Consider the following 18,042-nt stretch of genomic DNA (forward strand, 5'->3'; position numbering starts at 1 on the left):
CTAGGAAAGGAAATGCCAAAGTAAACATGTTGAGCACACAAGAAGCAATTGGGGATCAATAATAGAATCAAATAAGAGTATGCTGAATGAACGTGCGAGATTCAAAGGCATTAGAAATAACTAATAGCTAAGTTAGCTCTTATAAACTGCTTGTAAACTCGTTTTAAACGAGAAATTTTGTAACCGTAATAGGGTATTTAAATCCCTAATGTAAATAAAGGAATATATTAGCATATAGATCATGTCTTTACACAATAAAGTTTATATTAATTAAAGAGACGGTTTTATCCAAAATGCAAAAAGAAGGTAAAGACTATACAGTTAATATAGTCCATCATCTATATAAAGATGAGATAAAGAAAAGAACGTGTTAAATTAGATAGAAGGAGTATGTCATAATCAAAGAAAATCGGATGAATGAACATTGAAAGTTCAAAATGATAAACCGATGGATAAAAATGGAAGAAATCTGTCAAAGTTCATTAACCAAAGGATAATGTAAGACACGTGAAAGTATCTTAAAAGTTACTAAAGTGAATAAGGTTTCGATAGACTGAATCCAAAAGGCATTCTGGTTAACATCAGTAAATGTTTAGAATACAAAAGGTAAGATAAATAATTAAACACAACTGGCCACTGTGTTTAGCAATTTATAATTACTTATGATATTCTAAATCATTGACTGATAATATCAATTAAGATGCAATGAATCAAGGGTTTCAACTATTTATCAAGTCGAAGTTAAATACAAGAATCAGATTAGAGAGAATCTAATCATTCAAACCGAAGTCAGCGAATCTCGTGGACGAGATTCATTTCAAGGTGGGGAGGATGTAACAACGTGAAAATACCCCATCCAATTTTGGGTTAAAAGTGTCAAAATTAAAATTTGGAGGACTAAATATGAAAATTCTAAATTTTAAGACTCATCGCGCTACGCGATGGTCTATTAGTTACCCCATCGAGCTACGCGATGATCCATCACAGCTCAAGAAAAAGGGCGGCGTCGCGCTACGCGACGGCCTACCCCAACGGGTCCATTGAGCTACCCAATGACCAGGTTAAGTAACCCAAGACACGTGTCCAACCACGTGTCAACACGTGGCACTTCCTGGTGAATTGCGGTGTCGTGCTACGATATGGCCCTGGGAAAAGACCATCGCTCTACGTGACGGCCTACAAAACTCGAGTATAAAAGGCTAGATACGGGTTCAGTACATTTCATCCCAAATTCACACTCATTCTCACATAGTTAGCATAGGGAAGCGTGCCAAGGTGTTCCGAGGTTTTGAGGGCTTGATTTCGCGAAAAAACGAGGTGTCGAGGCACTATTATACGATCTGTTGTGCTGTTGGACGAATCACGAGCTGATCAACTGCCGATTTGTCTTAATTCATATTCCGACTAGCCGCGTAAGGTAGGGGTTCTGCCTAAATATTATTTTATTATTCTTGTATTGTATGGCTTAGACCGTACTCAGGGGTATAGCCCAGAACCTTGATCATAATTATGTTTACAATAGCTTTATACATGCAAAGGTTATAGTTAAAATAATGTTTCTTCATGATTAAGAAACATAAGCTTTTACATACAAGAAGATATAATAGTTTCTTCACAACTAAGAAACGTAGGATTTTTACATACCAGGGTTATAGTCAATTCAATGTTTCTTCTTGAAGAAGAAACCTATCAATAGATGTTTCTTCATGAAGAAGAAACTCAACACAAGATTTGAAAACAAATGAAAAGACTACAGGTCTAAATATTTTAACAAATGATTAGTCAAGGTTGAAAGCTATCAAAACCAGACTAAAGGTCTGTAGCTGGATCAAGAGACAATTCGAGTATTTACACAAACCTATTTCATTATAGATCAATCATCATTCATTCACAAAGGTTATCAAACGAGATCACCACATCATTCAGAAAAGACAATCATAGGTGAATGCGTTAAACCTTTTTCAGTCAGTCATTAAGATAGACAGGTTATTTATTTTAAACCGTCAGTCAAATATGAGATTACGTGATCTCTAATTTTAAGGGATTACGTAATCCCTAAGTCACAAGGTAGATAATAAAGGCAACTCAGACCGAGTACACATGTGTCTGGATCCCAACATATCTGTTAACCTTTAAATCAAGGCTACGTGGCCGCAGGCTAACAGGCATAACGAAAGTTCTTCAACTACATTCGTTCTTGGAGAACCATAATTGTGTGTGTATGGCAGTGGCGCAAGTTCCCAAAAAAAAGAGACGTTTCTGCTGAGTTTGTTCCAAAACTATCCTGTCAGTCAAATATTTTCAGAGTCAACGATTCACCAGCATATCGCTGACGTATTTTTCCCCCTCATTACAGGAAAACATGCGTAGTACAGATAGCAAGTCATAAGAGTCATTTGTGAAGATAGATGCTCGTAGATGGAGATGGCTCAGTTTTTTTAAAATATTGTAAACAACAATAAACAAAGGTTTGTAAACTAAAAATACTTGGATATTTATTATCCAAGAGATTTTCAAAATAAATTAATATTTTATTATAATCAAAGACTTTCGCTAATAACCCGCAACTCTGATATATTTTCAAAATATGTACCAAATACGGGTGTCACGCCTTGGCCCTGAGTCGAGGTGTGATAGCCTAGGCCACCCCACCACTTGGTGCTCCGGCCTAAATGAGAGGGATTTTCATAATTTGGCAGTTTTGGTCCTTGTGGTTTGAGAATTGGTTAAATATTGAAATTTTTACACATAAAACAAGAAATGAACATCATTTAAAGTATGAAGGGCCTAAAGTGAATATTAGAAACTTAATTACTTATAAACACTTAATTTTCAATAATAATAAAGGTCTAAAAATGTTTCGGTTGGTTCAAACGCAAACGACTACAGGTTTGGAAAATTCCAAAATGTTACAGTCTTTGCTCTCACGTGATTTGTCACCGTAGATTTTGATATCCTGGTTCTTGAGACGTTAATTCGCTATCACTCTATGCGTACACATTTAATTTGTTTCTCATGTTCTGATTCGTTAATCGCCATTCATTCAAGCTACATTTATGTTCTCCACAGAAAATCATATCATATATTGCGGGCTTCGATATTTCTTCACATCTTCAATTTGCACGGAAGAATTTGTTTTAAAGTTTTTGCTACCAGTGATCTATAACATGTTACAATATTTTATTGTTTTAGAATTTAATTAGTCATATAAATTACTATTTTGAATCTAATTGATGTGTTTGTTTAGGTGTGTTATGGGCGGCTCACCCGTTTTAGGGGCCTAAAGCGGATTTAAAAATCGAGGCCCTTTTCAAAATGGTTTATCTTACAATCCTAAATTGTTGATAAATTATCATTTTAATCAAATACCAAATATCTTCATTCATATTTCTTTAAGTGCATGAAATACAAGATTCATTTATTGCTTACACAGATTCAATACTTTGTAGGTTATTATCATGATTTGTCATTTGTTATATGTAGTTTAATGTGGACATAAAAAATATTTTACTTTGTTTTGTGCATGTTCATGTATGTACTGTGTATGTGGTATTACGTGTGACATTCGTCAAAATCTGTTTTTGAAACCCAACCCATTTTGATCTTTAATGAAAAATTGGTTTTTTATTTGTCATTTTATATGTTGATATTGTGTGTTGCCTTTGAGATCTCGTGATTATTTCTATACAATTTTATTTTTCATCTCTCTTTGTAGTATTGCATGTACATTTAAAACATTCATAATCACTTGTTTACATTTTACACTTTTGGAGGTATCATGTGTCATTGTATTCAACTACATATTTTAAGACCTCAATACTAAATACACAATTAATTATGTGTATATATGCATAATTGCTCGATCACTTATTTATTCCTCAATTATGTTTACATGCCAAGTGTTTATTTTTTAATGTTGTTGTTGTGCCCCAATAAGTATGACCATACGCCCCCTAACTGTTTTGTCTTTGTGCCAAATATAATAGGACCTCATTTACATCCTCCTTGTAATATGGTTGTTATCTGTTAGAAAGGAGCCTCAATTGCTTACATTACATATGCAGAGGTAGGATCAAATTGAAAGTGGCTTTTTTGTGAAAATGATAGGAACCAATTAGAAGATAGCAAATAAAAATTTAATATTTAAATAAAAAGGACACTATGGTTATATGTCAAAATCTATTTATCTCAATTGCTTTAATCATGCAAAGCATATCCGTTACCAATATTCATTCCAAAAAACTGTATTAAATCTCATATTCAAAATATGATTTACATTTTACATAACAACTTATACAAACAATTATTTGGAATCTCATGCTACATTTTCAACGCTGCAAATATTTTTAAGGTCTATTTAGAAATTTATGTTAAAGCAAAATAAACAACACATGAGATACTTATAAGTTTTAACGCTATACTGCTATTTTATATTATATTAGCATTTTTATATTCTAAATAAGCGTGTTGTTGAATTTCCTAATATGTTGTTATAACATTCAAAGTTGATATTTGTAGCTTACTAAGTGCTTTTCATGTATTGCTATAGTTGTGATGTTTTATTTTTTAAATTAAGTTGTTATAGTATAAATTATGTTGTTATAATATGGTGCTGCTATATTTGATAAATCTCGTTGTAATCATATGGTGTTATATTTAATACATTTGCTATTATCTTTTTTAAATTTTGTTATAGTTTGAATTATGTTATAATATTATGTTGTTATATTTGATAAATTATGCTGTAATAATATAAATTGTGTTGTTATAGTATAAAGTATGTTGTTATGATATTGTGTTGTTATATTTGATAAACTGTGTTGTAATAGCATAAAATTGTGTTGTTATATTTATAAATGGTATTGTTATTTTATAAATCGTGTTGTTATATTGCATGTTACAAGGTATATTTATATTTTATCTTTTATTTTCCTTTTTAAATTCAATTGTAATTGATTTATTATAAAAATCAAAATTGTGAATTTGATCATTAAATGATGTTTCTTAACCTCCACTAAAGGTGAACTTGAGTGCAAAATTTGTGGTTTTTTTCAAGGTTTTCTTCAATAGAATAAACAAGGGTACCATTATACCTCTGGTTCAATTAAAACAAATTTATGTTTAATAATTTGAAAGCAAATGCATTTCATCCATCTATTTTGAAAATGAGTGGCTTTTATTGTTTCTAACTATTTCTACACAACACATGTTTTCTACCATATCCATACTATCTTATCTTACAATATTAATAAAAAAAAATGTTGAAGCTTAGATGTCAAGCCTATATTTCTCCTAATTTATAATCTTCTATCTCATTCATTCTAACTATGCATGGGTCATGGGTCAAAATCATTTTGTCAAGCGGGTTATAACATAGTGTGAATTTTATAACATAGCGTCATTTTCGTACCTGAAGTTTGACCAACTACGCAACTTTGACACATTTTTTAAATTTCTTGCAAATCCATACCCGACGTTTCCAAAATCATGCTATTTTAGTAATTTTCATTAGCCCATTTGTTTTTCCTTTAAGTCTACATTAAATTAATTCGTAAGTATTTTGAAAATCACAATTGAAATAACGGACCTTATTTATTTTTATTGATAAATCCCGTGTAATACACGGGTTCAGAAGCTATTTATTATTAATACTAATAATGTGCAAAAGAGAGTTCCACACCAGATTCTGATAGGCACAAAATTAAAAAAAAAACATAAAACATACGTGTATTTAATATTGAATAAAAGGTATTTAAAAAAATATATTTCTTTAATGAAAAGAAAAACTTATTTTGTTAAAATATTATACAGTTTTCTTTTGTTTAAAAAATATAGCATACTCAATTAAATTAGGAGTGAGAAAAAAAATTATTAAATAAACATAATTTTGATAAATACTTTAAAATTAACACTAATTTTGTTTTTCTCTACAACACTATTTTGAAAAAAAAAAACTCTATTATTCAATAATAGGTTTCGAAGAAATCAATTAATATCGTTATCTAAATATTTTTCTCACGTTTTATAATGCTATAAATATCATGTATTCTTGTTTGAAGTCCATACCACACTCTTTAATTATATTACACACTCTAGAGTTTGAAGATGGAGAAAAACATCATGTCTTTTGTCTTTCTTTACATCGTATGCTCAAATCTTACGACTTATATTGCTGCCGGACCAGAGAAACAATGCAAGTCGTATGGTAATTCTTGGTTTAAACCTACGTATTTTCTTCATTTAATTTATATCACTTTATTGATAGATAGTTTTTTTAATTTATTTGGCTGACAACTAGGTGGTGATTTGTGTGGTTATTCTGTTGATCACAAAACATTTCCGTGTGATAAACTAGTTTGCAACGCAGATTGCGTCCGTGTCGTGCCGATAAGGGAAAGAATAACAAATCAATTATGTCAAGGCACTGTTTGTGTTTGTTGCTCCTCTGGACCAGGATGTCCCGATATTTGAGTGGCCACTAAACTAATAAAATAATCTCTATAGTTATAGCGTTTGTGTTTAAGATGGAGAGAAGTATAAGTCTTTCTTTACATGTAATCGTCAATAATTATGAATGATATTGTCTTACAAGAATGTGTGCCACCTGATATTACTTTGTTAGAACTGATTTGCATGTATATTATAATGCGGCATTCACATTTATCCCCTGTAGATGGGTCTTTATTGTGTATTCACCCAATCCCTTAAAATCATGTACATAGTTCCCCTACCTAAACCACATATATTACATACTTGTCAATTTCATTAAAATTAACTAATTAAATTATTTTTTACCCTTAATGAACTAATTAAAGGACGATTTTCATATATCCCTATCTTAAAACCAACTATATTTTCCTATTATCTTTCTTTTCTCTTTTTAACAAATATTTATTTCTAATAATCTTTTATACATTTTTTATTCTCTAATTTATGTACTAGTCTTCGTTTTCAAACAAAAAAGGTTATAAGATCAAAAGAAATTGGAGATAAACTAGATTCAAATAATACATGACTTAAAACAATTTGAATACATTTATTTTACCAGCAAAACAATCATTCCATTACTATGGTAACAAGTTCAACTCAGAAAGAAGCTGCAAACAACAAAATAAAGTATAAAGTAATGATTGTCTGCCTAGTCTATTACAAACAACCTTAGTAGTTCTTCAGGCAACCAATAATTCATGTGTTGTTGGATCCCAAGAACATGGGTATTCTCTATGGGTCAGGTGTTGATTAAGTCGCATACATTAAGTAATTAATAATCATGATGAGATCAACTTTTTGTTCCATCTCATAGCTACTGAATATTGTTTTTATCACCCTCTTGTGATATTTGTCATTTTTTCCGATCCGCATATGTATTTGTTTACCTGACCCGGGTTTGTAATTCGGATTTTTGATCCTTAATAAATGTTCGTATTTATTAGTATTTGTTGATGTTTGATTTATTTTATTGTTGTATACTCATCTTCAAACCTCAAAATCTTTACTTTTATGTCATTATTGCTTTTACCTAAAGTTTAGGGACCAAAAGTGTCAAAAAAAACTTTGGTACCCATACCAAATACTTTTTTTTTTGGTTAAAAGTAAGATCTAATTTTTTAGAAAATGTTATATTGACTACTGGTATCGTATATGTATCCTACCAAACTTAATCGTATTATACCAAATTTTAGTGAAAATGTAGAACCACTGTTCACAAAATTAAAGCATAGCAATAAACTTTAAATTTCCATTAATATTGAATACAATACATGTAAGACCCCGAAATCCGGGAATCCTACAGTTGATAATCATACCCACAATTCTCAAAAATTCAAAACCAAAAGCAAGTTCATTTTAATAAAACCAGTTCAGAGTAATAAACAGCGGAATAATAGGTATCAAAATTCTCACAACCGGGAAAAGGTTCCCAAAGTTAACAAAGAAAATAAGTTCATTATAAACCCCAAAACGGGGGGCATGTGCTCAAAATCAAATAAAAACTAAAATGTTCGTTTTATTTTAAAGTCCTTGATTAGGAATGCTCTCAACCGTCCGAGTATTCTCCAACACGTTTAAGCGATAATCTCTAGTCTTTAACCTGAAAATCAAACTAACATACACACAAAGTCAGCTTGAGATGAGTGAGTTCACGTTTTAGTAAACAAGATTCATAAATCATTTCAAAGATTATAGGTAATAAACAGTATAGGAAATAATAGGCAAACAAATAAATAGATAACACCAAATAATATATTCACGGTCGAACACGCGTATGGGCCTCCCCACCCTGGGATTTAAGAACCCGAGTAATATATTTGACCCGAACGCGGTAAGACATAAGCATATGACACGAGCCTCCTCACCCCGGGATTTAAGAACCCAAGTAATATATTTGACTCGGACACGGCTTAACAAAACTAAACACGTGATATGGGCCTCCCCACTCCGAGATTTAAGAACCCAAGTAATATATTTGACCCCATCACGGTTTAGTAAACAACGGGCCTCCCCACCCCGAAACAGCTGCCTCTACCAACTCCAACAGCAACAACACCCTAATATCATCGCCAATAGCCGTCCCATCGCCCAAAACCTTTGTCTCATCTGTAACACCCCCGCTTAAGTGGAAGCGCCTGAGTGTGACGTAAAGATTGCTCAAAACACATGTGGATTAATTAATTTCAATGTCAAGTACACAAGTTGTAACAAGAAATACAAGAAAATTATAAGAACATTTAAACAATTTGTCCATTTATTGATATAACCTAACTTCTAGTGTCTTTTCCAATTTTCATCCTTTAATAATTGTACATGTAGCATATATATAAAATAAAGGTCAACTAAACGAATAATTGATGAGTTCACACAAGTTTGGTTATTTATAATATAAAAACCATACAATCCCATGAGACATATAATAATCAAGAAATTAAGGTCCTTCCCGGTTGGTAACAACCAACGTACTCGGATAATCACGCAAGTAAGGTCCTTTCAAGTTGGTAACAACCAACGTACTTGGATAATGAGGCCATTTTTCACTCATAACAAAATGGTTCTGAGTGCAAAGGGGGGCGTATGATCATATTTATTGAGCATACCACGTGCAAGTAAGTTTTGAGAAATTAAATTAAGTAAACACACAAGTCCATGATACGAATTGTAGTTTTGTAAATGAACAAGTTAACAATTGACTCAATGGGATATAGATGCTACCCTCAAAATATAAAAGCGTTAAAAAGAGGGTGTGAGAAACTCACCTTTGAAATTGAAGATTAAACGAGGAATATAATCTGAAAGCGCGTCAAAGGAATCGAAACGATCGAACCTCACGAACTATAATAAAAAACACAAAATTAAGGAGTAACTAACGGGATTAAAAAGTTAGATAATTTAGTTTTAGGAATTAACATTATTTTTATTATATATTTGATTACTTTATGACATTTTATATTATAATAATATTTTTAAGCTTTAACGGTAATTTAACAATTTATTATTATTTTAATTAATAATTTATTATTAATTTGAGAATTATATTATTCATGGAATGTCGAATTTATCGGTATAATATTATTCCGAATATGATTACTTTAGCATCTTTGAAGATATTAACGAAATGTAAATAAAATATATTAATATAATATTAATTGAGTTTTAACGAAACTTTAACGTATGAAAAGTTAGCTTTTTAAATAAAACTTGATAAAAACAGTTTATAACTAATTTTATTTAACTTAAAATAATTTTATTTGATTTTTAATAATTATTAACAAATTTATCTTGTTTAAAATATGATTTAAAAAAATAATAAACAAAAGTAGCCTGACCCGAGTTCAAACCCGGGTCTCATAGACCACATACGCATGCATCAACCAGTTGGACTAGCTTGATTGTTTGGAATAAGAGCAGGACAATTTAACTTAAACAATACTTTCAAGTTCTTCATTATTCTTACAAGCCCTAGATCTTTAATCTGTGAATTGGTTCCCTGTTCGTTCAAATTAGTTAGGGGTTTTGATATACGATAAAAAACGATCAATATGCATATAAGCATTACCTGGTAATTTTTCAAATTGAGGGTGGTCAGAGATGCCTAGGAAAACACACTTTGACGAACGATTATGGATTTTTGAGAGTATTTTAGATCGATTTGAAGGTTGAGACAAGTTTAGTTGAAGGATTACATCCTTTTTATAGGCTCAAATGGAGCGTTTGATGTTTATTGATCTTAATTGTAATTTTATTAAAATTCTGACGGTTATGTATGTTTTAATCTCGTTTGAGAAAAAAAAAAGAAAAAATAATCAAAAAATTGTTTCAACTTTGGTTTCTCTTATCTCCTCTTGTTCTTGGAGCCTTACCCACTCTAAGGGTCTATTGAGAGATTGACCATCTTAAATCGGTCTCTATATTGATACGATCCTATTATATTAATAAGTTTATTATTATTATTATTATTATTATTATTATTATTTAAGTTTATCTTTTATTTAATTTCCTTATTATAGTCAATTTATGTTTCTTTATTGTTTATCTTTTTCTATTTTTATGTCTTTGTTTTTCTAAATATTGTAATCTCATTTAAGAAAAATAATAAGAGAGAATTATTACTTTGGGTCTATTTTCTCTTATTCTCTTGTGTTCTTGGGAGATTGACGGTTGTCTCGAATAAACCGTGTCAATTGGTGTTTTCATTGAGCCAAAGCCAAGAACTCTTGTGGGAGCATCCACGATTACCTCTTTTTACTGGATCTAATCCCGCTCTATGGATCTCTCAAGCCGAACGATATTTTCTCTTCTACGTGATCTATGACAACGAGCGGTTCCCTATGTTGTTGAATCCTTCGCTAATGAACCATTCTGGTGGTTCAATGGTTGGCATCGGAGTTCATAATTCATCACATGGGATATTTTTCATAGCTGCAATGCTTAATCAATTTCGTTGGTACCTTAGATAACCATGATTTGATTGAACCCTCGGCCCCAAAACTAGCACGGGCAAATTCAAGTGCTATGCAAGTTCAATCATCTAAACTTGAAAATATTATCACGCAACTTGGTGCTCAATTGGAGCAGGCTAACACTAACTTCCTTCCAAGCTATGCTTCCTCCTCTTCAACCACAAAGCCATAAGCACCGCTACCGCCACCATACCTGACTCTGCATCCACCACTTCCATCAACTCTAACAACCACATCGTTGCCCATACCCTTTGTTACCATTCCAATTAGTGAACCCAAGATGGCTCGGAAACCCATTCCAACGACAATTTATTCGATTGTCATCAACATGAACATGCAACCGCAACCCACAAATACTCTTGACCAAGAAAACCACAAGACACCATCACCACACGTGATGCCTTTCATCATAGGATTTCAACAACTCTTGTATACTACTACGCCAAAGATTGCAGGTATTATGATGAGAAACTGCGAGTGGCGCCCCCCATGGTGGTCTGTTGACATTGGCTTAAATAACATGGGAAGAGTCGAATGGTGGCCACCGTGGTGCTATGTTGAGACTGCCCTACTTGTCATTGCACGACTCGAGTGCCGACCGCCATGGCAACGACATTCCGTCCTTGAGGACAAGGACACTTTCAAGTGATCGGGAATTGATATGATCCTATTATATTAATAAGTTTATTTTTATTACTATTTAAGTTTATCTTTTATTTAGCTTCCTTATTATAATCAAATTATGTTTCCTTATTCTTTATCTTATGTCTTTGTTTTTATACGTAATCTCGTTTAAGAAAAAGAATAAAAAAGAAGTATTATTTTAGATTTTTTTCTCTTCTTCTCTTGTGTTATTAAAAGATTAACAACTTATCTCGAATAAACCGTACCATCTTGTCATTCAATGGTCAACTAAAAACCTCTTTTCTTGAAGGCCGTTCAAAGGACTGCGCTAGTGAGCTAGATCAAATGTCATAGACTTTAAATAAAAAATATCATTCCATTAAGACCAATTCATACTAGTTATTGAAATAAACTTACAACATGCCAATCAAATGTCATAGACTTTAAATAAAAAATATCTTTCCATTAAAACCAAATCATACTAGTTATAGAAATAAACTTACAACACGACAATATTCATAAATTAATTACAAAAACACAAGTGACCATGAATAATAATAACAATAAAATAATAATATATATAAACTTAAAAAGAAATGTGAATAATGCACTTAATAACAATTATGTTATAATATTAGCCTTAATTACAACAATATTATTGAAGTAATATTTGAACAAAAAAACAAGATGATAAAAGGAAAAGATGAGAATGTGTACTGGGGATGATATTTCATTTACATTATAGTATTATTTATACTACGTAAATGTGAAATTGCCGACAAACTCAAATTATTATATCTTTACTTGGAGTGTTCATGTGACCATAATTTAGACAATTGTGAAAAAGGTGTCATATAACTTGCACAATTCGTTTCATAACAAATTATTATTATTATATTATTAATATTATTATATCTCATTCAGACAACCTCTTTCTCTCTCTTGGATTTCCACCTTTCTCTTCTCTTTCCTCAAGATCTTCTTTTCTTTTCTATAAATAATAATAATAATAATAACAATAACATTAATAATAATAATATTCTGGAATAATTTTCACCTCAATTGCTCTAGGGTTTCACTTTCACCTAAACCCTTGATGAAGATCTAGCTGTTGTATGCTGATTCAAGTTTCTTGATTCTACCAAACATGTCTCAGACTCACTGGGAAGCTGATAAAATGTAAGTTTTGTTCAAAGTTGATGGCTTTTGTTGCTTGTTAGGTTTATTCAGCTGGTGGGTCTGTTTTGCCTATGAAATTACTGGCCTTTGATTGTAATTTGGGTTTTTAGGGTTTATAAAATTAGGGTTTTTTTTGTGATTTGGTTTTGTTAATTAAGTTAGGGATTTTGTTTTGGATTTGTTATTGTTCATGTTTATGTATATATTTTTGTACTTGAATTGGAGTAAAGATCTGATTTTGGTAGGTAAATTGAGACATGTTGTTTGTTGGTTTTTGGTTAACAGGTTAGATGTTTACATACATGATTACTTAGTGAAAAGGGATTTAAAGGCTTCGGCTCAGGCGTTTCAAGCGGAAGGCAAAGTCTCATCTGACCCTGTTGGTAAAAACTAATAATCCTTTATTCATGGTTTCATACTTGTTTTTTTATTTTTTGTTTTTTTTTAATTTAATAATTTGTGATTTTTTATGTTTTAGCTATTGATGCGCCTGGTGGCTTTCTGTTTGAGTGGTGGTCTGTGTTTTGGGATATATTTATAGCGAGGACTAATGAGAAACACTCGGAAATTGCAGCCTCTTACATTGAGGTTAGCTTGTTTGATGAGTTTGACACGTATACATAATATGCATACTCACGTGTTATATTTATTTAAACCTGCAGACTCAGTTAAACAAAGCAAGGGAGCAGCAGCAACAGCAGCAGCCACAACAAACGCCACATCCACAACAACAACAGCAGCAGCAACAGCAGCATCATCAGATGCAAATGCAGCAGTTAATGTTACAATGGCAGGCTCAACAAGCTCAACAACAGCAGCAACAACAAGCTCAACAGCAACAGCAACAAGCACAACAGCAACAACAGCAGCAGCAGCAGCAACAGGCGCAGCAGCAACAACAGCAACAGCAGCAGCAACGGAGAGACGGGCCCCACCTTCTTAACGGAGCATCAAACAGGCTTGTGGGAAATGATCCTCTTATGAGACAGAACCCTGGTGTTAATGCTATTGCTACGAAAATGTATGAGGAGAAATTGAAAGTACCGCTCCCTAGGGATGCTTTAGATGATGCAGCTATGAAGGTATACTTCTTTTATTGTTTCAGAGACGATTGTTTGACTTTTAAGTCAAATGGTCAACCCTATCAATAGAAATTATGTATATTTCATGAAATTTAACTACTTTTATAGGAATTTGTAGGAAACACTAATTATCGTAAAGATGATTGGTGTTTAATTTGTTAAAAAATCCATTGATAGAAGTTTAGATTAGCTTTGACTGACATGCAAGTCTTTTTATCTGACAAATTTAATTAATTTATTTTATGTTCTTAGCAGAGATATGGTGAGAATGTTGGTCAGCTTTTGGATCCAAATCAAGCATCAATTTTGAAATCTGCAGCAGCAGCTGGTCAACCTTCAGGGTAATGCTACTTACTGTAACACTTGTATATTTATGCACATGTTCACGAGTTCACAGATGCTATAAGATCTTGATTCTCATGGCTTTTATTCACTTTTTTCTAGAAAAGTATTTAACTTTGTGAAGTAATCGCAAAGAAGTGCGCACTTAGGTTCGAAATGTTAATTTTATAATCAAATTGAATTCATAATGTCTTGTTTTTCAGGCAAGTGCTGCATGGTGCAGCTGGTAGTATGTCTCCTCAAGTCCAAGGACGGAACCAACAACTTCCAGGCTCTGCCCCGGTAAGTAATAACTCAAGTTTGACTTTTCAAAAGATCATAAATAGATTAAAATTTTTGATTGTTATGGAAAAATGTTTTCTAAATTTTGTTTGGCTATTTTACACTGAAATAGGAAATAAAGACGGAAATGAATCCAATTTTGAATCCTAGAGCCGGTGGCCCTGAAGTATCTTTAATCGGCATTCCTGGTAATGTTTTGACTTTTTTTTTCCGTTTTCATTGACCATTTCATAAAACTGAGCTATTGAAAACTCTTTTTATTTAGGATCAAATCAAGGTGGTAATAATTTGACGTTAAAAGGATGGCCTCTCACTGTAAGTTTTCTTAATAATTCATCATGTTTTCTTCTACCCTTTATTTTTCTAAAAAAACATACAAGTAAAATACGTGGGGTTACAGGGATTAGATCAGCTGCGGTCTGGTATAATGCAACAACAGAAGTCATTCATGCAAGGTTCTCAACCATTTCACCAGCTGCAAATGATGTCGCCACAACACCAGCAACAACTTCTATTAGCACAACAAAACATGACATCACAATCAGCCAATGATGAAAGTAGACGGTTGAGAATGCTTCTCAATAACCGAAACATAAGCATGGGCAAAGATTGTATTTCCAGTTCTGTTGGTGACATTCCAAATGTCGGTTCTCCCATTCCCGGTTTACCTCGTGGAGATACAGATATGCTGCTTAAAGTAATTTTCAATTTCATACCAAATTATTATTTTTTAACTGTTCTTTGTTAGTTGACGTGATTTACTTTCAAATCTAGATAAAAATGGCGCAATTACAACAGCAGCAGCAACAAAATGGTAATCAGCAACAGCAGATTCATCATTCTCTCTCTGCACCACCGCCTCAAAATTCAAATATTAGTCTTCAACAAGATAAGATTGTGGGTGCAAGCAGTGTGGGGGACGGGAGCATGTCAAACTCGTTTAGAGGAAACGATCAGGTCGGGTGAAATATACCGTTTTACCCTTTGCTTGTTGGTTGAAGTTATAAACTTTAATATGGTTTTCTAGAGTCTAATGCAATGTAAGGTTTTATAAAATCAGACTGGAAGAAAAAGAAAGCAGCCTGTGTCATCATCGGGACCCGCCAACAGCTCAGGAACCGCCAACACTGCGGGCCCGTCACCGAGTTCCGCACCCTCGACTCCGTCGACTCATACACCTGGAGATGTGATCTCAATGCCTGCTTTGCAACATAACGATAACTCTTCAAAACCACTAATGATGTTTCGGCCTGATGGGCCTGCGACCCTTACGTCTCCTTCAAATCAATTGGTGAGTATGATACGTGTGTCTATAAACGGGCCCACTTCTGTTTTTTTTAGTTTTCTTTAAGTGGATGTAATCTTATGGTGGGATGATAACAACATTGTGCAGGCTGACATGGACCGTTTTGTTGAAGATGGATCTCTTGATGATAATGTGGAGTCTTTTTTATCTCCCGATGATAACGATTTAAGGGATACTGTTGGTCGTTGTATGGATGTTAGCAAAGGTAAGACTCGCAGTTTATTATTTTATTATCCTATTATATCATTTCATAAATGACCGTTGGTTTTCTTATTAGTTTATGCTTTATTTGACATTAGGGTTTACTTTTACGGAGGTGAATTCTGTTCGGGCTAGTGGAAACAAGGTTGTTTGTTGTCATTTTTCTTCAGATGGTAAATTGCTTGCTACTGGTGGCCATGATAAAAAGGTAGATAACAATATTGAACCTTGAAATAACTTTTATTTATGGTAATAACTAATAACTAATAACTAATGTTAATTTCTAATGCAGGCTGTACTGTGGTATACAGACTCTTTAAAGCCGAAAACGTCTCTTGAAGAACATTCATCTATGATCACGGACGTGCGTTTCAGCCCGAGCATGCCGCGCCTTGCAACATCATCATTTGATAAAACCGTTCGTGTCTGGGATGCTGACAATGTTAGTTGAACTTGAAACTAAAGTTCTTTCAGTTTATGTTCTATCCTTTGAATATTCTTTCCAAACTGTAATTTGACTGTACTTTTGACTTTGACTTTGTTTGCAGCCGGGGTTTTCTCTGCGCAACTTTATGGGACATTCTGCATCTGTGATGTCACTGGATTTCCACCCGAATAAAGATGACCTCATCTGCTCGTGTGACGGGGACGGGGAGATACGCTACTGGAGCGTTAATAATGGTAGTTGCACTCGTGTATTCAAGGTATGAAATTTAAAGAAAGTTGGTAACTTTTTTTACAATATTTAGTTAATATTGTTATTTTACGTCTATTTTGAAAAACTAGGGAGCAACGTCTCAAGTGAGATTCCAGCCACGTCATGGACGGTTTCTTGCAGCAGCTGCAGAAAACATTGTATCTATACTCGATGTGGAAACTCAAGCCTCTCGACATACATTACAGGTTTGCTTTTATTGTTTCTTTAACCATGTATTTTCATTATTTTTATATTTTGTAACATGAGGGACGATATTGGTTTAGGGGCATACAAAGCCAATCCACTCGATTTGCTGGGACCCAAGCGGGGAGTATCTGGCTTCGGTTAGTGAGGATTCTGTTCGCGTTTGGTCACTTATGTCTGCAAACGAAGGAGACTGTGTTCATGAACTCAGTTGTAACGGCAACAAGTTCAACTCTTGCGTTTTTCATCCTAGTTATGCTAATTCATTGTTAGTCATCGGCTGTTATCAGGTGAGTAGTTCTGGTCAAAATTATGAAAGTTGCGCTTTTTTAAACGCCGATTATAATGTAAAATTAATGGTAAAATGACATATGTTAATGTAGTCTTTGGAGTTATGGAACATGCCGGAGAACAAGACGATGACTTTAGCCGCACATGAAGGACTGATTGCTGGTTTGGCGTTGTCAACGGCTACGGGTTTGGTAGCTTCAGCGAGTCATGATAAGATCGTTAAACTTTGGAAGTGAAATTAAACAGAAAACAAATGATGTGATGTGATGTGATGTGATGTGATGGATGATCTGTGCTATTTTAACATGTTTGTGGAATCGAATGTTTAATTAAATCGTGTTTTCTGTCATGTTTATGTTTTAGTATGTTGAAGTCTAGTTTACAGATGCACTCTGTGGTGACCTGTTTATGTTTTTTTATATTTGGTGTAATTTTTGTAATCGGGTTTATCTTAGGATAAGTGGTTCAATACTCAAAAATCACAATTATGACCGGGTGTTAGTGGTTCGGTTTAAACCCTTAAACCGGTTTTGGTTTCATTGTTTGGTTTTCAACGCCAAAAGTATGTTACCGACGGTTGGGCTTGTAGATTTAACATAGGACCCTAAAAAATAACTGTGACCACTCTTACGTAACATATTAGTTTTTTTTTTTTAATTATTGTAATACCATACTCAAATTAAAGTGAATAAAATTGTCGTTTTTATAGTGCAAGTTTTTTAGAAAAATATTAACGTAAAAAAAAGTCATGGCCTTTTAGAAATCATAGGGTAAGTTGGTTTGAAATTGAAATTTAAGTTAATATATGGTTAAATGAGGAGGAAAACTTGTAATTCTTCTTTAATTTAATTTGACAAAAGTAGAGGGTGAAAAATATAAATA

General features: G+C 33.0%; 1 protein-coding gene across 1 annotated transcript; it reads left to right on the forward strand.

The window, feature by feature from the left end:
* Positions 1–12,565: 12,565 nt before the first annotated feature.
* On the forward strand, positions 12,566–17,414 carry LOC143575533 (transcriptional corepressor LEUNIG-like). Its single transcript, XM_077059885.1, has 18 exons — positions 12,566–12,755; positions 13,041–13,138; positions 13,234–13,343; positions 13,418–13,837; positions 14,093–14,178; positions 14,383–14,461; positions 14,574–14,649; positions 14,727–14,776; positions 14,862–15,158; positions 15,236–15,418; positions 15,522–15,752; positions 15,855–15,972; positions 16,067–16,176; positions 16,261–16,410; positions 16,517–16,672; positions 16,755–16,871; positions 16,950–17,159; positions 17,253–17,414. Exons 1-18 carry the CDS (start codon positions 12,724–12,726, stop codon positions 17,394–17,396), a joined length of 2,667 nt encoding a protein of 888 aa, XP_076916000.1. The 5' UTR covers positions 12,566–12,723; the 3' UTR covers positions 17,397–17,414.
* The last annotated feature ends 628 nt before the right edge of the window (positions 17,415–18,042 follow it).

The sequence above is a fragment of the Bidens hawaiensis genome, unplaced genomic scaffold, assembly GCF_021521415.1.
Source record: "Bidens hawaiensis isolate Kalapana, Puna unplaced genomic scaffold, B.hawaiensis_p1.1 tig00001412_1, whole genome shotgun sequence".
Taxonomy (NCBI): Eukaryota; Viridiplantae; Streptophyta; class Magnoliopsida; order Asterales; family Asteraceae; genus Bidens; species Bidens hawaiensis.

What these genes read in the sequence shown, in the direction of transcription:
- LOC143575533 (XM_077059885.1), top strand. Translation starts at nt 12,724, where the DNA reads ATGTCTCAGACTCACTGGGAAGCTGATAAAAT. An exon ending in CACTGGGAAGCTGATAAAAT is followed by an intron (nt 12,756 to 13,040) that starts GTAAGTTTTGTT and finishes TTTGGTTAACAG; the next exon opens with GTTAGATGTTTACATACATG. An exon ending in CGTCTCCTTCAAATCAATTG is followed by an intron (nt 15,753 to 15,854) that starts GTGAGTATGATA and finishes AACATTGTGCAG; the next exon opens with GCTGACATGGACCGTTTTGT.